Genomic DNA, 21,749 nt, shown 5'->3' on the forward strand with positions numbered 1-21,749 from the left:
CCAGACAGTTGTTTGGCCAGCGGTGTTTCTGTAGTGCACTTAGGATGGAGTTTCAAAACAAATGGCCACTGGATTGATGCAAATAATCATGATTCTGCCAGGAAGGCGCAGGCTACTTTGTAGTTAAATTTTTATTGCCTTAGCATCTACCCGTAAACAGTTAGGCTACACAAAGTTGTAGGCCATATGCGCACTGCACAAAGCAGGGCTCCACATTCAGGTAAATTTGCCAGGGGCACACCGGGCCAGTGCCAACTGAAAGCTACTTGCATTAATTAAAAAAATATATACTGGCCCGGGACAAGATCTGACAGGAAATCAAATGATGAGTGTGTGATTTTTATCTTCGCAGGCTGAGCAACTAGCCTATACAGGGTACATACAGACATTGGCAAGTAAAATACATCTTTTGAATAGGCCTACCTATTGTCATTATGCATTGACATTCACATTATTTTTTTACATTCTAAAATATGTTAGAATAATGTAGGTATTGCCTGGCTAAATAGACAGCATGCTCCCGACACAAACACACTAATGAAGTCTGTCCATGTGGTAGCTAGTCAGCCTCGCCATTTGAGATGTGTTACTGAAGGGATACTGTATTATATTTTAAAATGAGAAAGCGACCAAAAAGCGGGTTCACTTTGTATGGAAAACCAAGTTGAAGCCAACATGTTGTCTTGCTCATAATAACCGCACATTGTTTTACCAAAACAGACTAGCGCAACATCATTAAATTGAAACGCCGGGAAACAAATGGAAGCGCCGACGTCTCACAAACGGATCTGAAATGAAATCATAGAATAATTAGTGCCTTATTAAAGTATTCGTACCCCTCGACTTATTCCACATTTTGTGTTACAGCCGGAATTCAAAATGGATTACATATATTTTTTTTTCTCCCAATCTACACACAATACCCCATAATGACAAAGTAAAAGTATTTTTTTTACATTTTAGCAAATGTATTGAAAGTTAAGTACAGAAATATCAAATTTACATACAGTACCAGTCATAAGTTTGGACACCTACTCATTCCAGGGTTTTTATTTTAACTTTTTTCTACATTGTAGAATAATAGTGAAGACATCAAAACTATGAAATGGCACATATGGAATCATGTAGTAACCAAAAAAGTCAATTCACAATACATTTAATCTTTGAGATTCTTCAAAGGAGCCACCCTTTGCCTTGATGACAGCTTTGCACGTGCTTGGCATTCTCTCCAAATGTGGAGGAAGTCGAAAAAGATAACACTGTTGTCGTAATCAGGAGACAGGTGTTTTATACTAAGGGCAAACATGGCATCCATGACACAGAGGGAGAAGCGTTCATCCATGTATATGGTTAAGAGAGTGTAGCTATCTACATTTTCAGATATTATATGTTTCTAATTTGGTCAAACTTGTTCAATGCAAGTTAGTGTACTGCTAACATTAGCTGGCTGGCTCGCTAGTTAGCGTTACGTGTATTATCTGTGTAGTAAAATTTGCATCTCAGAGCCATTTGCATTGCTAGTTATAGCCTAATGTTAGCTATCTAACATTGAACCTAGCTAGTTGGTTAGCTTTAGCTGCCTGTAGTTTCATGCAGGGTGGTAACGTTATGAGTTAGGATTTTGGTTAATTGTTTAGCTACATGTCAGACTCTACTATGCCAGTAACCAGTTCACTGTACAGTTTACACCTTTTGTATCCTGTCCATGTGACAAATTAACTTTTTAGATTTGCTTTAATATAGTGTGTGTTTACCAGAGATGGTAATATGAAGAACAACATGACCTGCACCAAAGTCAAATTAGGATATAACATTAGGCCAACGAGACAGTGTCTAAGTTATACAATTCTCTGGTAGAATGCCCTACTTTTGTTTTGTCACACTCACAACTGTAAGCTATTTTCTGTCATTAGCTCGCCATTATCTTGTTGCGAGTTTATTGTCCTGTAATAATGAATACAATTTAGCTAAAGTTGAGCCGTTCTCAGCAATATGATATATTAATAATTTTTTATTTAACTAAACAAGTCAGTTAAGAACAAATTCTTATTTACAATGACGGCCAAACCCGGACAACGCTGGGCCTATTGTGCGCCGCCCAATGGGAGACCCAATCACAGCCGGTTGTGATACAGCCTGGAATCCAACTAGGGTCTGTAGTGACGCCTTAGGCACTGAGATGCAGTGCCTTAGATCGCTGCGCAACTTGGGAGCCCTGAACTGGCTAGCTAGCTAACAAGCTAGAAACTAACCCATTTTATTAATATTTTTTTGAAAGTTGCTTTTAGTTCCCTGGTTTGCTAGATTGACATATACTAAATTGGTGTTAAAATACACCAGTTATGCTATTTTGGTCCATCAGGCTGTTGATGTCATGCAACCTGTTTTTTGTTTATACTTTTTCAAAATGACAATGACAAGTTTGATGTTGGACGACAAAAGAATGTTCATGATGTCACTGCGACAACTGGATACAGACATGTCGCTAAGCATAGTATAAACTAGCTTTTAGTCTAAATCTTTGGTTGTACTCACTGTTTAGCACATGGCCTCGCATGTGAATCCTTAAAGAGATGGGTGTTGCTAAAGCTTAAGATGGTGTAAACGATGCTGAATGGGTGTAGACCAAGAAGAGCTCTCCACTAGGTGTACCAAAACATTCAAGGGCCATTTTCTCAAAAGTGGGGTTACAAGTTTATCAACTTTAAAAGCAGAATTACTTTCCTGTTGTTCCTCAACTGTACTGTATGATAAACCATTTTCTAGCTCTGAGTCTCTACTTTTATCCAATGTAAAAAAAATAAAAAATGTAAAACTATTTCAAATGTTGCTACACAAGATCAAGCCGGTCGGCCACATGTGGAATAAGTCGGGTTATGAATATTTTCTGAAGGCACTATTAGCGCAGTAGAACTTCTAAATCGGCTACCATAACTTCAATGACTTTTCAAGGACCAAAGAGCCTAAAGGATATGTTTGATTTTCAAGGTATACTATTCCGTGATGACTGAATTGCGCACCACAAATACTTAACCAAGACTTTAAACTTTAAATATGTGGTTTGCATACCCATTCTTGCCTTAGCATTTAATGGTAGTTATAACTTGGAACATCTTTCCTACCCTTACCACTCTCTTCGCTCCACGTGACAACCACCTTTTTGAGAGCTGAGCGCTCTCTCTGCCTGACAGTTTGTCTATAGGCTATATCTGTGCAGAGAGCATGTGATAAATAAGCATTCATCGTTTATTATTATTTTTTAATCAATTATATAGCCTAGATTAAAAATAGCATTATTGCAATATTTTTTTCTCTGCCCACTGACTGGGATGATTGACTGGCCCGGAGGGCTTGCAAAACCTCCCTCATATGGCAAGTTCTGGCACCCTTGCGACCAATTTAAAAATGTATGTCTCACTGCCAAGTCAAACGGTCGCAAGTGTGACTGTTTTGATCGTGGTATCGAATCCTGCCCGCATACACAACACATGCATAGAGTCAGTGTGGTGTTGTAGGCTATAGTAGGGATAAGATGCCTGCCATTAAAATAATACAATCGTTTGTGGGCTTATCCTTTCTGTTTATAGTCTAGATTTTGATTCAAAGTTACATCTTCATGACATTTCATTTGAATGGAGAGCATAGTCCTATTTGAATTGCAATTCTCACCCTGGTTTGTCTTAACCCAGTGGTGGCATTGGTGTTTGCATGGCCACTTCCCGGCTTTGGCTGGCAGCACTGGCACTGGGCAGTGAGTGGGAAGGCTGGGTGAGTGGGTTTAGGAAATGAAAGGGGGAATTGATCAGGATACAGCCTCTGCCTCTCCACAGTCCTCTTTGTCCATTCATTGTGCTTGTGGGATTGAACCTATTGATTGTGCAAGTCTCCCCTGAAGAACGATTCTGTGAGGGAAGATTGTATTCAATGGGGACATCTCCGGGTAGGTGGAGCACAGACCTCCAAACACCAAGACTGGAGTAGGGTGACTAACTGTAGATAACATTACTGAGGATCACATTATAGAGGATGACTCAGAAATGCTGCTCTTGTCACATTTTGGACTGGTTCTGAAGACCTTAACCTAGAGCTGGGCAATATCTCGCTTTATTTATTTTAGGTTTTCTCTTTGTTGTACAATTTTTTAAAGGTCAAAATCACTCAATTTAAAACAGTCAGCAATGAATTCAGGGTTGTGAAATTATACCTAGGCTAGTTATAAGCCTTCCGCAACCATAATACCAGCTAATAATTACACTTTATCAAAATAGTTTAACCTGCTTTTTTTTGCAATCAATGATCTGGCTTTCAAATCTGTCTTTTGAAAATGCAATGTTTAGTTCCAAATTTAACCAGAGCCTTGCATAATGCACATTCACTAATAATGTCTAACTTCTTGTAGCAGGCCTTGGGCTGTAGAAAATGACCACCGGTCTCATAAACAATCACACAAGCCCATGTGCTAGTGAGTAGCCAGCCAATCTTTAAATTTCAAGTTTAGCCAACTTGTATCTATTTGCTAGCTAACAAGGCAGAACAGTTGAATTGTTATAGGGAAACGTTTAAAAAAGTACAACTTCATATTCATCTCCAGCACCACCCCTACATCAACCTATGTGACATTGAAACTCACCAATGTTTGATTGATGATGTCATTGGAAACATAGAGAAAGGTAAGTGTTTCCAATGTCATCATCAACCAATTAGTAGGCAATGCCTACTCACAATTGGTCAATATCACACAATGATTGTCATTGGAAACACTTATCTTCCCCTCTTTTTTTACTACAAAACATAGAAACGCACCATTTTCAAATATGTTGGGGTGGTGCTGGAGATGCTGAATGAAGTTTAACATTTTAAATGTCAATTTATGAACAGTTTTCTGTGTCTCCAACTTTTTGAACAGCATGTTAGCCTGTCCTCTTTTGTTGAGATGCTGAAATCCAGTGGCCTAGCTCATTTCTCAAAATGAGAATGAGTTGCCAATTCCCAATATAATTGTTTATGCTTATTGCACATTTATAAAGACAGCTAATATAAGTCTTTGGCTAAAATGCTGCTATTGGTACTTGGTACTGCAATGCCGCGTGCGACAAACTGAACATTAATTTCCCAGAATCAATGTTCATTGATACTCTCGTTTCAGTAGTGTGTCTTCTGTGTACATTTTGAGTAGTTGAGACAAAAGGGTATGGCTAGAAAGGTGAACTTCTCTATTACAGTAAAATGGGTTTCTGTGGACTAAACGTCAAATGCTCATGGCGAGTTGAAACCACTTGTTAGAGAGGATCCCTCATTTTTGTTGTGAGTGGCTTGGGGGGGGGGGGGTGTAAATCATAGGGGAAGAGTCAAAGCATGAGGTTTCTCTTGCTAAAATCTATCCAAAATAAGCCCCATGCGTTTCTATGGGCTCATTTTGGACCTAAGCTTGCCTTTGGGACAATGACTCCCATTGTTAGGGTGTAGACATGAGCATCTTGTCATTATATACAGATCTCTGGTGTAAATGGGAAGGTGCACACAGTACAGAAAGAGACAACCAAAAAGACATGACAACAAGCTACCATAAAAAAATGTATATAAAAAAACATATCGCCCTACCTTAAGCCCCTCTGACCCATAGTAACCCACTGTGCCATCTTCACATGACCCTAGAAGCAGTCATGGGGTCATAGCCAGGGCTATCGCTTTAACAAATTTCTCATACTATGTTAACGCTGTACTGTCACTAAGTCGATGACTAGGGGACTTCTGGTGGCTCTTTCTTGTGTATGGTGGCAGGGCTGGAGTACAGGTGATGCTCAGAGCCTCCATTCTAATCCTTTCTACTAAGTATCAAGAGGCTAAAAATGCCCACTCTGGCCCTGGTCAAAAGGCAAAGGGATTACAATAAGCTAGGGCACAGATTTAAAAGGCTGTCCCGGCTAATGCAATGATGAAGAGTCCTCCAGGTGACATTGCACACTTCACTTCCTGTCCTTAATGATGGATAATTGACTGGCATTTATATCCAGTCTTCCTATCCAACACCAAATGGCTTTACTGGGATGGTAGAGATGTAATGGCCCAGTGTCATCAAGCTAGAGGGATGGCATTGACTGTTACCACTGACAATAACAGCTGTGAATGGGTGGCTGTTGAAGGCTAACAGAAGAGTGGAATTGATCCTGCTTTATTGTGGACTGATCGCAGCGGTCATGACCTGTTTCATATCATATTGATCGCACTCGTGTGCAGTCAGTCAGCGAGGGCAGAGCTACAAAATTCCCCTGTGAGTGGGTTGTGTCTAGCAGACCAGCTCTCAGCCCTGTTCTGACTGAGACCATGTGTTTCCCAGGCTGCCTGGCTGTGGGGACAGGTGGCCTGGGGAGGGAGGAGGAGGAGGAGGAGTATGGGGAGGAGGTGGTAGTCGTTGCAGTAACGACGGCTTTGGGGATTATAGTGTAGTGGTTGGTTGTTTAGCCCAATCACTAATAAAAGGAAAGGAGGTTGGTGGATTTTTATTCAATTAATATAATTGATTCTGAAATACTGTAATCAATCAAAATGTCAACCTGAACTCTCTTATTGTGTGGGGGGTGGATGACAGAACAGAAGGGCCTGTGTGTTGGATGGGAGGAGAGCATGGGGTTTCCCAGCTGTAGGGGCCAGCTGGTGGATGTAGAGTATTGGTCTGTTCTGGAAGAGGCACCTCCATTCACCAGGCAGACCAGGCCCGTAGTAACAGCAGACTGAGAGACTGGGCATCACAAGGGTGCACCAAGATAGAAATGTTAACCACACACTAAATAGAGAAGTTGTTATGATGAGGCCATTTTGTTCTGTGTATTTTTAATTGAGTCAGCCAGTTCAGGCTCCAAGTTAGTGTGACTAATGCGGTAGAGGTATTATGCTGCCGAACCGTCATGTGAGTCAGAGAGCCTCCCCAGTCTGGTCTGGATAGTCCTGTAAAGGAGACCTGACACACATCTTAAACTCTGCTCTTCTACAGACTAGTGCAGAGCAACAGCTGCAGCGTGACTAGCTAGCTGACAGACGGAGGGTAGCATTTTATAGTGCTTTATGTAATAACCCAGCTATAATCCAACGTGACGCTTAGATAACTAATACAATGAATGTGATCTATGTGGATGAATGAAAGTGGATACAAATGGCCCTGCTCCAAAACCCTAGGAACACACATTATTCATGCATTCACTTAGACAAGCATATTCTGGAACATTCTTTTTGAGACATTTTCTCTCTTGGAAGAATATCTTTATCTACCCTTTGGGGGAATGAACTCACTTTTCCTGAAATGTTAGAAACTCTCACATTCTTTCTCCCCCTTTCTCTGATAGGTACAATGGCTCCCTCCCAAACGGAGACCGGGGCAGAAGGAAAAGCCGCTTTGCCCTGTACAAGAGAAGCAAAGCCAACGGCGTTAAACCCAGCACCGTCCATATCCTCAACACGCCACAAGCCAGCAAGGTAAACCAGGAACCTATCCTACTCACATATTCATGCACAAACTAAGTAATTGGTGGATGAAGACTGAGTTCTCATGAATATGTTATTACCCTTCTTAGCAAATTGAAAGAATGACTAGCAGTGAGCACCAACACTGAATTTGACTCATTTTACTTTTTAGCACGTTTATTCATGTATCTAACTTGAAATCCCAGTCAAGAAAATATTGTTGCTCTATTGATGGCTCTGACATTTACTACACAAAAGCTGCAGCCAGACCTAGCTTTGCTATGTGTGGTGTCTGCCAGAAAACTGCCCAGTCCAGTACAACATGTCTGTCCTCTTGCATTCTTCCATTTGGTATCCTAGCAGTCAGCTAAACAAGCTAGAGGGCCTGCTGCTGACGTCTGCAGTTTTTAGAAGCACACGTTTCAAAGCACTTCTCCTTTTTGGAATTGGGCCTTCTGGCTTAAGGCCCTTCAGTCTGTGTTAGTCTCCCACCCTGTAGCCTGACTGTGTCTGATAGCTCTTCTCACTGGGCGAAGAGGGATAGGATCTAGCTGTTAGCTGATAAAGGCTGTGTCATCTCTGACTGCCTGTTCAGTGAACTATACTGGGCCCTGCTCTGTCTGCTGTTTCACGACACACACCACATTAGTATGAGTTAGGTTTATGTAAGAGGTGTCCACATACTTTTCTATATATAGTGTTTATCCAAATCGGATTTTAATAACCACACATTGTGGGCCTGTTATATAATGATGGAGCTTTATTAACCCCCCCCCAGCACCTTCACCTCCCCTTCCCTCTGCCACCCTGGTATCAGGGCCTCTATTAAACTTGGTTTAGTGGGGTGAAGTGAGGAGGATGTTGTTGCAGTTGGCTGACCTTCCCCTCACAGCTGTACACCCAGAGATGAAAATAGCTGTTCCTTCTGAGGCAGGCAAGAAAGGGAACCTCATTTTGAGATTCTGCCTTTCGTAGCCTACCACTGTTGTCAGTGATTTAATTCACCATAGTCCTACAAGCGGTAAAGAGATCAATGGAACGCGGGTGGAAGAACAAGGACACCGTCATTGGTTCACCTCCAAAAAATCTGATATTTGTCATCCGTCATGAGTTTTGAGTTCAAACAGGCCCACAATGTGTGGTTATTAAAATCTGATTTGGATATACAACATATATACAAAATGATGTGGACATCCCTTCAAATTAGTGGATTCAGCTATTTCAGCCACACCCATTGCTGACAGGTGTATAACATCAAGCATGTGGCCATGCAATCTCCATAGACAAACATTGGCAGTAGAATGGCCTTACTGACGAGCTCAGTGACTTTCAACTGTCATAGGATGCCACCTTTCCAACAAGTCAGTTTGTCAAATTTCTGCCCTGCTAGAGCTGCCCTGGTCAACTGCATGTGCTGTTATTGTGAAGTGGAAATGACTAGGAGCAACAAGGGCTCAGCTGCGAAATGGTAGGGCACACAAGCTCACAGAGCGTGTACAAATCGTCTGTCCTCAGTTACAACACTCACTACTGAGTTCCAAACTGCCTCTGGAAGCAACGTCAGCACAAGAACTGTTTGTCGGGACGCGAGCTTCATGAAATGGGTTTCCATGGCCGAGCAACCGCACACAAGCCAAAGATCACCATGCACAATACCAATGGTCGACTGGAGTGTTGTAAACATCGCCGCCATTGGATTCAGTGGAAACGAGTTCTCTGGAGTGATGAATCATGCTTCACCACCTCCCCCAATGCCTAGTGCTAACTGTAAAGTTTGGTGGAGGAGGAATAATGGTCTGGGGCTGTTTTTCATGGTTCGGGCTAGGCCTCTTAGTTCCAGTGAAGGGAAATCTTAATGCTACAGCAGACATTCTAGACGATTCTGTGCGTCAGACTTGGTGGGAACAGTTTGGGGAAGGCCCCCCGTGCACAGAGCGAGATTCATATAGAAATGGTTTGTCGAGATGGCACAGAGCCCTGACCTCAATCCTATTGAACACCTTTGGGATGATTGAATAATTGTCTGCTAAATGCTAACTCCTGTTCGTATAAGCTTGTAACATACTGTAGCTAGCCATATACAGTGCATTCAGAAAGTTTTCAGACCCCTTTTACTTTTTCCACATTTTGTTACATTAGTTTTATTCTAAAATTGATTAAATTGTTTCTTTCCCCTCATCAATCTACACACAATACCTCATAATGACAAAGCAAAAAAAAAGTTTTCTTGAAATTTTGCAAATATATGAAACATTTCCATGAGTATTCAGAACTTTAACTCAGTACTTTGTTGAAGCACCTTTTGGCAGTGATTACAGCCTCAAGTCTTCTTGGGTATGACACAAGCTTGGCATACCTGTATTTGGGGAGTTTCTCCCATTCTTCTCTGCAGATCCTCTTAAGCTCTGTCAGGTTGGATGGGGAGCGTCGCTGCACAGCTATTTTCAGGTCTCTCCAGAGATGTTCGGTCAGGTTCAAGTCCGGGCTCTGGCTGGGCCACTCAAGAACATAGAGACTTTTCCCGAAGCCACTCCTGTGTTGTCTTGGCTGTGTGCTTAGGGTCAGTTGTCCTGTTGGAAGGTGAACCTTTGACCCAGTCTGAGGTCCGGAGCGCTCTGGAGCAGGTTTTCATCAAAGATCTCTCTGTACTTTACTCCATTCATCTTTCCCTTGATCCTGACTAGTCTCCCAGTCCCTGCTGCTGAATAGCATCCCCACAGCATGATGCTACCACCACCATTCTTTACCGTAGGGATGGTGCCAGGTTTCCTCCAGACATGACATTTGGCATTCAGGACAAAGAGATCAATCTTGGTTTCATTAGACCAGAGAATCCTTTTGGTGCCTATTGGCAAACTCCAAGTGGGCTGTCATGTGCTTTTTTACTGAGGAGTGGCTTCCATCTTGCCACTACCTTAAATGCCTGATTGATGCAGTGCTGCAGAGATGGTTGTCCTTCTAGAAGGTTCTTGCATCTCCACAAAGGAACTCTGGAGCTCTGTCAGTGACCATCGAGTCCTTGATCACCTCCCTGACCACGGCCCTTCTCCCCCGATTGCTCAGTTTGGCGGGGCGGCCAGATCTAGGAAGAGTCTTGGTGGTTCCAAACTTCGGTTTAAGAATGATGTATGCCACTGTGTTCTTGGGGACCTTCAATGATGCAGACATTTTTTTGGTACCCTTCCCCAGATCTGTGCCTCGACACAATCCTGTCTCAGAGCTCTACGGACAATTCCTTCGACCTCATGGCTTGATGTTTGCTCTGACATGCACTGTTAACTGTGGGACCTTTTTATATAGACAGGTGTGTGCCTTTCCAAATCATGTCCAGATGTGGACTCTAATCAAGTTGTAGAAACATCTTAAGGATGATCAATGGGAACAGGATGCACGTGAGCTCAATTTCGAGTCTCATAGCAAAGGGTCTGAATACATATGTAAATAAGGGATTTCTGTTTTTTATTTATTACTTAGCAAAAAATTCAACCTGTTTTCGCTTTGTCATTATAGGGTATTTTGTAGATTGAGGGGGGAAAAAACTATTTAATCCATTTTAGAATAAGGCTGTAACGTAACAATGTGGACAAAGTAAAGGGGTCTGAATACTTTCCGAATGCACTATAGAATTCGATGGTGTTACTTGAAGCCTATTTTTAAGTGTCATGCAGTTGATTGGTGACTGATGTATTGGTTTGACATCCATACACGCATTATTCTCTTATTACCCCCAAAAGGGTATGAAATGCACATTTTGATGGTAGGCATTAAGGAGATTTTGAATCTTTCCCGCATGGGGATGCGTCAGTGGTGTTGCCATGGCGTTCCCATTTTTTTTAGAGTCCATCTCTTTACCGCATCTATACCTAACGTTGTTGAGCCAGCACCAAGGGTTCTATTTGAAAGCAGATATGTGAGATATCCATTGAGAGGGTAACTGTTACATGTGGATATCCAAGTGTGTACTTGTCCACCGACGCTTTCTCTTGCTCAGCAGGAATGTGTTCTCTCTGTTCTCACTCTGACACTATACCAAATCTCCCTCCTCACACTCTGTAGTGGGTCTACATGTTGAGAAAGCGCTCTGACTGAGTAGGGCTCACGTGTCTGTACACACTCTGGTGCTCATGACAGATAATGAGGAGCTCTCATGATCACTACCAGACTCCTATTCAAATCCTGCCTCTGCTCCCTAATCTGCCCACTTGATCTCAATTACAGGTGTCTGTCTGGGTGTGTTTGTTCCTTTGGGTGTTCCATAACCAACGGTTTAGACCTCGCTCTCTTCAGGTCTCAGGTGGTTGTGTGGGATTTTAGGACTGGGTATGTGGCAATCCAAAAGTAGCCAATTGTTGTGTTGAAAATGTGGAATGCTTTACACTTCTGGGAATTGGCCTATATGGAACAGGTTTCTTACAGAAGAAATATGAAAAAGTACATGCATAAGCATGTTAGCAATTGAAAGAACAGTTTGGAAATGATAGGACAATTTATTAGACCAAAGTTTAGGACACAACAGTTCACCTGACACAACACTGAATAAGCTGTTGCTTTTTATGTGAATTTCACATTTACCGTACTTTTCGCCGCATTTGTTGATAATGACATTTTGAAAATACTCTGGATACATTCAGTAACATAATAATGTTCCTCAAATGTGGGTTAGCTGCAACATAACACAACACTAAAAAAATAACAAGGGTTTGAGTGAGAGGACTAACTGGTGTCTCCAAAGTGTGCACAGTTCTTAAGTCATTTCAATGCACCTTTTTTACTTAGTCTTCAACTATAAGGTGCTTTTTTTTGTCCTCTCATAGCTGTACCTTTTTAGGAACTAGAGCAAGCACACTTGTTTTGTTTGAAACCCAGCCCTGCGTCCCCACCTTTAACAATTACTGTTGTTTACGCAATCCAAAAACGGTCCATTTATAAATCCAAATGTGGGTCAGGTGAGCATAATATGAACGCTTGTTCTATTGCCAACATGACTAGCTAAGTTACAAAATGTGATCTTATATTGTTAGGCTTTCACAGGGAAATTCTGAGAGACCCATGGTAGTGTTGGTGCTCATAAAATGACGTCATGAGTGCATTCAGGTGCGTACTCCACTGAGATTTTTCTTCACAATAGACAAACCGGCTCATTCTGTTCAGAACAACCCAGGGTATGATGCCATGTCATCTTGTAACTGTACATCAAACATAGTGATCATAAACATTGATACTATGACATGAGTTTTATGATTTAAAAAAAATATATATTTCACCTTTTTATTTAACCAGGTAAGCTAGTTGAGAACAAGTTCTCATTTACAACTGTGACCTGGCCAAGATAAAGCAAAGCAGTGCAACACAAACAACAACACAGTTACACATGGAATAAACAAACGTACAGTCAATAACGCAATAGAAAAAAAGTCTATATTCAGTGTGTGCAAATGGCGTGAGGTAAGGCAATAAATAGGCCATAGTAGCGAAGTAATTACAGTTTAGCAAATTAACACTGCAGATGATGATGTGTATGTAGAAATACTGGTGTGCAAAAGAGCAGAAAAGTAAATAAAAACAATATGGGGATGAGGTAGGTAGATTGGATGGGCTATTTACAGATGGACTATGTACAACTGCACCGATCGTTTAGCTGCTCAGATAGCTGATGTTTAAAGTTAGTGAGGGAGATATGTCTCCAGCTTCAGCGATTTTTGCAATTCGTTCCAGTCATTGGCAGCAGAGAACTGGAAGGAAAGGCGGCCAAACGAAGTGTTGGCTTTGGGGATGACCAGTGAGATATACCTGCTGAAGCGCGTGCTACGGGTGGGTGTTGTTATCGTAACCAGTGAGCTGAGATAAGGCGGAGCTTCTAGCATAGACTTATAGATGACCTGGAGCCAGTGGGTCTGGCGACGAATATGTAGCGAGGGCCAGCCGGCTAGAGCATACAGGTCGCAGTGGTGGGTGGTATAAGGGGCTTTGGTGACAAAACGGATGGCCCTGTGATAGACTGCATCCAATTTGCTGAGTAGAGTGTTGGAAGCTATTTTGTAAATGACGTCGCCAAAGTCGAGGATCGGTAGGATAGTCAGTTTTATGAGGGTATGTTTGGCGGTGTGAGTGAAGGAGGCTTTGTTGTGAAATAGGAAGCCGATTCTAGATTTAATTTTGGATTGGAGATGTTTAATATGAGTCTGGAAGGAGAGTTTGCAGTCTAGCCAGACACCTAGGTATTTGTAGTTGTCCACATATTCTAAGTCAGAACCGTCCAGAGTAGTGATGCTAGTCGGGCGGGCGGGTGCGGGCAGCGAACGGTTGAAAAGCATGCATTTGGTCTTACTAGTGTTTTAAAAGCAGTTGGAGGCCACGGAATAAGTGTTGTATGGCACTGAAGCTAATTTGGAGGTTAGTTATGTGTCCAAAGAATGGACAGATGGTGTCGTCTGCGTAGAGGTGGATCAGGGAATCACCCGCAGCAAGAGCGACATCGTTGAGATAGATAGATAGATAGAGAGAGAGATATATAGATATATATATATATATGAGCGACATCATTGAGATTATATATATATATTACATACATACACACACAGAGAGAAAAGAGTCGGCCCAAGAATTGAACCTTGTGTTACCCCATAGAGACTGCCAGAGGTCCGGACAGCAGGCCCTCCAATTTGACACACTGAACTCTGTCAGAGAAGTAGTTGGTGAAACAGGCGAGGCAGTCATTTGAGAAACCAAGGCTATTGAGTCGAAAGCCTTGGCCAGGTTGATGAAGACGGCTGCACAGTACTGTCTTTTATCGATGGCGATTATGATATCGTTTAGGACCTTGAGCATGGCTGAGGTGCACACATGACCAGCTCGGAAACCGGATTGCACAGCGGAGAAGGTACGGTGGAATTCAAAATGGTCAGTGATCTGTTTATTAACATTGGCTTTCGAAGACTTTAGAAAGGCAGGGCAGGATGGATATAGGTCTATAACAGTTTGGGTCTAGAGTGTCCACCCCTTTTTGAAGAGGGGGATGACCGCGGCAGCATTCCAATCTTTAGGAATCTCAGACGATACGAAAGAGAGGTTGAACAGACTGGTAATAGGGGTTGCAACAATGGCGGCGGATAATTTTAGAAAGAGAGGATCCAGATTGTCTAGCCCAGCTGATTTGTACGGGTCCAGGTCTTGCAGCTCTTTCAGAACATCTGTTATCTGAATTTGGGATTTGGGTGAAGGAGAAGCTGGGAGGCTTGGGCAAGTAGCTGCAGGGGGTGCAAATCTGTTGGTTGGGGTAGCCAGCAGGAGAGCATGGCCAGTCGTAGAGAGATACTTTTTGAAATGATCGATTATCGTGGATTTATAAGTGGTGACAGTGTTACCTAGCCTCAGTGCAGTGGGCAGCTGGGTGGAGGTGCTCTTTTTCTCCATGGACTTTACAGTGAAAATGTGTAGTGCAGGTATTTGGCTTGCTTGTATGACATTAAAGCAGTATTTATAATCCTGAAATCTTTCAAAATACATTGAGTCCTCTTAATGTACAGCATTTCCCTCACTCAGACAACAAAACAGTTGCCCAATTAGCGGGAGGGATGGGGGCAAGTTCTTGTTGTGTGTGTGGTTCAGAACACCTGTCAGTCGAAACCCATACAGAGCTGTGAAGCAGAGACCCTGACCTCTGATGTCAGGTATAGCATGTTACTGTACAACCACTGTGTTCCAATGTAGGTGCTTATCAGTGTCCAAATCTGCCATTAAAACCTGTATACGGGTATGAGTGTAAAAAGGGCTCCCTGTAACATTCATTTTGTGATTTTATGTTTTTTTTCTTTCAAGTGACAACTACCAGAATTTAGTGGTTACTGCCCTACAATCAATGAAAAACCATTTTGAATGTATTGGTACGTCGTTGTTTTCCAGCTGGCGAGCATGATGCAGCTGTCTTCAGAGCAAAGGCAATTTCTTTGCTGTAATCTACAGTTTGTTACTGTTAGCATTCTAAGTAACTTCTAACATTAAACTGTTCTTGTGCCTGTGTAATAAAACTGTAATTACTTTTGGAGCAACATTTTATTAGCATGTTTTTATTAATACTATGGTAATTGCATTTTAATTGCCCAATGAGCTGAGGGTTTTCAACTCCTGTACATTAGGTATAGTCACTGTTCCTTATTCAACGTATGTAATCACGACATTATTATGCAATTAGAAAGCAATTTACAAAGTATTATGTAACAATGTTTTTGTAGTAATCACTAAGTTACTACCCATGTATAAGAACTTGTTGTAAACTGTTACCTTACCACTCATGAAAATATATTTGTTAGTAATTCTGAAGCTGCAAAAGTGTTCTACTCTAATGTTTACGTGTCCCTCGTGTATTTAATTATAGGCTATATTAATAATATATTTAGACTAATTCATTTAACTGTTGTAGCATTTGGTTCTTCATCAAATATTTGTCAGCCATCCATTTTATTACTGTCATTTAAAATACCTTCACATTTTTATTTGGTTTTCTGAAACCTGTATTTGAATATCAAAGAAAGTAGTTGACTTTTAGTTAACTCTATAAACAATATCGACTACTTTGATTATTTGAAAAGTTGGTATTTTCTACCCAGGTCTGGCTGACTGAGTATGAATTGTATTTGACCCCAGAATCCCCCCTCATGGAGCTCAGCTGATTGCCTGGCCTATGTTGACTGAGCCTAGAGTACAGTTTATGGTCGCTGTCATGGAAGTGTTACTTCACAGGAACACTGATCCCTACTGTCCCATTCCAAGAATTCTTTCCAACGTTTTTGTCCAGTGATATAATGAAGGGTTAGTGCAATTAGTTCCCATCCTGAGCCGCTGGCACGTGGCTGATCTGAAGGTGTGAGAACAAAGTAGACGCATGACACTTCCTAGCCCAGTTTAGACCCGAGTGGAACTGCGGTTTAGTATTATAACATATGTTAATCTGTGTGTCTGCATTTTTGGTGAAACTTTTCCCATGTCCGAATGTATCTCCGTAATCGGAAGACGGTTCTGATTTAAGAGGTTGACGTTAGCATCGGCGAGCAGTGCCCAAGAAAATAAATAAATCCAATTTAGATGCCGCCACCACCCCCCTCCCAAACAAAACCAAACATTGATTTGATGTGGTCTTCTCACTTTGCACATGTTTGTCTTCTCACTTTGCACATGTTTGTCCTCGCTAATCAGCCTCGCAATATGGGCGTTGTGGCTGCCGCAGACAAGTAGTAGACTGGACGTGTGCGCACGAACATTGACATCCATGTTACATTTTGATTTGTAGGGGGGTGGTAGCATCTTAACAATTTCATTAAAGGATTTATTGGGCTCTGCGACACAAACAAGGATCTCTTAATCAGAACAGTCTACCGATTTACTGACATGCATTCTAAACATGGTAGTCATTTTCCACGTCCTTAACTCGAACGCTTCTCCAAAGTAATGCTCGAAGACGTAACATTACTGCTAAAATAACTATTGTATTAGCTGTATAGGTAACGGCAAGCTCTTTAGGGTTAGCTGCTTCCCAGATTTCATCACCCTATAGCACTTAAGAAGCCCTTTGTTTCAGATTTATGATATTATTTATTATTATTATTATTAATGAGCTCATACAACAATGTAATTTACATTTGACTGCTAATATCCTATTAACCCTTTCAGTGTAAGAACTGTCATTATCAGTCCATTGCATGGTATAGAATGCCTCTTCTGATGTGCTTCCTCTGCTGTTGCAGGCGGTGAACTGCAAAGTGCAGCACAGTATTTCCTACACTCTGTCCAGGAACCAGACAGTAGTGGTAGAATACTGCCATGACAAAGACACAGACATGTTTCAGGTAAGTCCGCCCGTTTCAACATCCCAGATTCTCTGTTGGTCTAAGCTTAGCAGATGACCCTGCTTTATGTATATTATTATTCGTCAGTCTTAAAAATCGGCGTCATTTTCTTACCACTTAAACCATGAGTTTACAAGGCAATCTGCTTAGTAATAGACATTGATATTGCATTTCAACAATCAACTGCGGTCTGTTTTTTTATAGATTTTTCTTTTTAATGAAGTGCTAATCTGCCTCATGGATTTGTTTGCTACATGGCAGTGTTTGTATAGCATTCAGTCTCTGCTAGTCTCTCTCTTAGTCCCTCCCCACTCTCCTTCCCTCAAGTGAAGACATGTTCTGTTACCCTCCTAGCATTAATCTGAATCCAGAGCACAGACCGCTCTGCTGCTCCAGACACCACCTTCACATTCAACCCTTTATTGTGTCCATGTTTCTGCAAATGGCACTAAGTAAACGGAAGCCATAACCAGCAGAGAGATGATAATAAAAACCAACTCAAGGCCAAACATTGAAACAAAATGATTATGGAAATGAGATGGAAAAGTATTTACTTTTCTGTATGAAGCTGAAATTTATATCATTATTTAATCAGTATCTTTTTGTATTACAATTCATACACATTCTATTGGTTTGTGACCTTGATTTGATAAAATAACAAATGGGTGTATTTAGTTAGCTGATGGAGGCCTTTTTATATTGATACATTAAGTCACTGTTCATTCCTGTCTTTGGACCATTCAATGACATTCTTTCATACCATCATTTTCTGGTTGTGGGAATTTGCTATCGTTAGTGGTGGCAGCATCTAAGCCTATGGTTTTATTTACTATTTATGAAGAAAATTGCCCATGATTGGGGACGTTGACCATAGACAACGATCGGGCCGATATTGGCCTTTTGTAGTGTCTCAGCCATTCTCTATCGGCTTTGCCGAAAGTCTCTCTACATAGCAAAGCTGCTGCTATACCAGCCGCCACTCGGAATGTCTAGCTGGGAAAATCAGCAACAGCAAGCTAGCTCATTCTCCAACTGAAAGGTGCAGTATTGATAAATGAATGAATTGGCAGTGACCAAAATTGAACTCCTGTTGCAAATATTAGTTTAGTTAATATACTAATAATAAGCAGTGCTGCCAACTCTCACACATTGGCCGTGAGAGAGACCCATTTGAACCTCTTCTCAAGCTCACACGCCACACCTCTTATCTCACTCATTGAAAACTACTGCTTTTAATTTTCTAGTTAGTCTATTCTATAGTCAGTGCATTAACTTTTCAACTGTGTTCCAAATCGTTTTCAAATCTGAGCATCTGCGCCTGCAAATTAACATCACAGAACCTCCATTGTCTTGCCACAGCACTGTGAACCACACCACATGGAAGCATATGATTGATAGTTGTAAGGGATCAAGGGGATTGGATGAGTGTTTTTAAAGAAACCCCCCCTCAAGATTAGAGTAGAGCTGAATAGCAAGAAAGCGTTCTCCGCTGAGTTTATAAAACTGTAAAAAGAGCAGCATGGTAGGGCTGTTTTATGAACAATTTCCATAATATGTGGTTGCTGTTACTTACTTGACAGCATGTGCAAAAGTAAATTTACTCCACACTTGCATTAGTCCCCTGTTTGGTGATTGGCATTTAGGCTGTGACAACGACAAGGCAGCAGACAAACCTACAGTATGTTTTAGCAGGGAAGTTTGGTAGGGTGACCTGACATGAAAATAATTGTCAAACCGATTGTGAACCAAAAAGTGTAAGTTTGATTCAAGAGCTGGGACAATAAATATACAAACAAATTGGTTAGGGTGTAGGGGCAGGTTTGTATGATCTATTTCCTTATTTAGTCTGATCAGTGGAATAATTCTCATTCTTAACAATGGGCTAAAATATAGGGTAATTAGTGTGCTTGTCAGCAAGAACACTACTGTTATTCCCAATAATTATTTTATTCCGCTTCCCAATTTTGCCACTAATCACATTTGATATCTGATATGCCTTCTTGTCTTTGAAAATGAATTAGAGGCTGTACTTTTGCAGCCTTTTCATGGACAGTTTAAAAAAATATATAAGTAATGCAAATAAGCATTGGATATTAAATGCTCCAGGCCTCAAATACACTGCTCAAAAAAATAAAGGGAACACTTAAACAACACAATGTAACTCCATGTCAATCACACTTCTGTGAAATCAAACTGTCCACTTAGGAAGCAACACTGATTGACAATACATTTCACATGCTGTTGTGCAAAATGGAATAGACAACAGGTGGAAATTATGGGCAATTAGAAAAAGACCCCCAATAAAGTAGTGGTTCTGCAGGTGGGGACCACAGACCACTTCTCAGTTCCTATGCTTCCTGGCTGATGTTTTGGTCACTTTTGAATGCTGGCGGTGCTTTCACTCTAGTGGTAGCATGAGACGGAGTCTACAACCCACACACATGGCTCAGGTAGTGCAGCTCATCCAGGATGGCACATCAATGCGAGCTGTGGCAAGAAGGTTTGCTGTGTCTGTCAGCGTAGTGTCCAGAGCATGGAGGCGCTACCAGGAGACAGGCTAGTACATCAGGAGATGTGGAGGAGGCCGTAGGAGGGCAACAACCCAGCAGCAGGACCGCTACCTCCGCCTTTGTGCAAGGAGGAGCAGGAGAAGCACTGCTAGAGCCCTGCAAAATGACCTCCAGCAGGCCACAAATGTGCATGTGTCTGCTCAAACGGTCAGAAACAGACTCCATGAAGGTGGTATGAGAGCCCGACGTCCCCAGGTGGGGGTTGTGCTTACAGCCCAACACCGTGCAGGACGTTTGGCATTTGACAGAGAACACCAAGATTGGCAAATTCGCCACTGGCGCCCTGTGCTCTTCACAGATGAAAGCAGGTTCACACTGAGCACGTGACAGACGTGACAGAGTCTGGAGACGCCGTGGAGAACGTTCTGCTGCCTGCAACATCCTCCAGCAAGACCGGTTTGGCGGTGGGTCAGTCATGGTGTGGGGTGGCATTTCTTTGGGGGGCCGCACAGCCCTCCCATGTGCTCGCCAGAGGTAGCCTGACTGCCATTAGGTACCGCGATGAGATCCTCAGACCCCTTGTGAGATCATATGCTGGTGCGGTTGGCCCTGGGTTCCTCCTAATGCAAGACAATGCTAGACCTCATGTGGCTGGAGTGTGTCAGCAGTTCCTGCAAGGGGAAGGCATTGATGCTATGGACTGGCCCGCCCGTTCCCCAGACCTGAATCCAATTGAGCACATCTGGGACATCATGTCTCGCTCCATCCACCAATGCCACGTTGCACCACAGACTGTCCAGGAGTTGGCGGATGCTTTAGTCCAGGTCTGGGAGGAGATCCCTCAGGAGACCATCCGCCACCTCATCAGGAGCATGCCCAGGCGTTGTAGGGAGGTCATACAGGCACGTGGAGGCCACACACACTACTGAGCCTCATTTTGACTTGTTTTAAGGACATTACATCAAAGTTGGATCAGCCTGTAGTGTGGTTTTCCACTTTAATTTTGAGTGTGACTCCAAATCCAGACCTCCATGGGTTGATAAATTGGATTTCCATTGATTATTTTTGTGTGATTTTGTTGTCAGCACATTCAACTATGTAAAGAAAAAAGTATTTAATAAGATTATTTCTTTCATTCAGATCTAGGATGTTGTTTAAGTGTTCCCTTTTATTTTTTTGAGCAGTATGTAATTTGACATTTAGTATTGTGCACAACTCATAAACATCATACTTTGTCTATGTAGAGTAAGATGATGGCAAGGATCTTCAACTAGTAAACCACCTGAAAATTGATATTCATTACATTTTTCTTGCAATAAGCACGCTAACTAAGCAGATGGGTATGTGATCTGTTAGCAAAGATTACGATAACTAACCCTTTCATCTGTGGTCTTAGCTAGCTATATTAGCTACAATGCTAGTTAGCGGGATAGATAAATATGCTGCAAAGATATCAGATAGGCGCTAATGGCCAATTTAGCTAGCAAACGTTAGCTGGTTATCATTTTGAACATGCACCATTTTTGTCAACGAGCCATCTGATATGTAGTGTAATGTTAGCTATTTATTGGTATGCTGATTTGACCAGCCGCAATTGTAGCCATAAATTGACAGTTGCTAGTCGAATTAGATCATTGTCGTAATGGAGAAAGAAGATTTTAGTGTTTTAAGTGTTATCTCATAGTAGCAGTAAACATCACCAAGTGATATAGCAATGGAGAGACCTTAGTAGACAATGGACTTGATCGGACAGCTCAGAGCTTCTGCTCTTTTCTGTCCATAGAAACAAATGGATTGGTGGAAGAGGCAGGGCAGGCCAGGAGCAAGGAAGGAGGGTGTGGTCAAGCAAGGCATCCCCCGAGGCTAAATGCCCTAAGGTTTTTATCAGAACAGGCGTAGGTTAGTTTCACCTTTTCCCGACAGGAGTTTGTTGTGTTAA

At 42.0% G+C, this 21,749-nt stretch overlaps 1 protein-coding gene across 1 annotated transcript in view; it reads left to right on the plus strand.

Moving 5' to 3' along the window:
* Positions 1–21,749, plus strand: part of LOC115172582 (E3 ubiquitin-protein ligase pellino homolog 2) — a 51,167-nt gene that overhangs the window by 22,485 nt on the left and 6,933 nt on the right. Inside the window, exons 2-3 of the mRNA XM_029730150.1 lie at positions 7,341–7,470; positions 17,199–17,300. Of these exons, the coding sequence (XP_029586010.1) occupies positions 7,341–7,470; positions 17,199–17,300 (232 nt within the window). The remainder of the gene's footprint in view (positions 1–7,340; positions 7,471–17,198; positions 17,301–21,749) is intronic.

Source organism: Salmo trutta, chromosome 33, assembly GCF_901001165.1.
Source record: "Salmo trutta chromosome 33, fSalTru1.1, whole genome shotgun sequence".
Taxonomy (NCBI): domain Eukaryota; kingdom Metazoa; phylum Chordata; class Actinopteri; order Salmoniformes; family Salmonidae; genus Salmo; species Salmo trutta.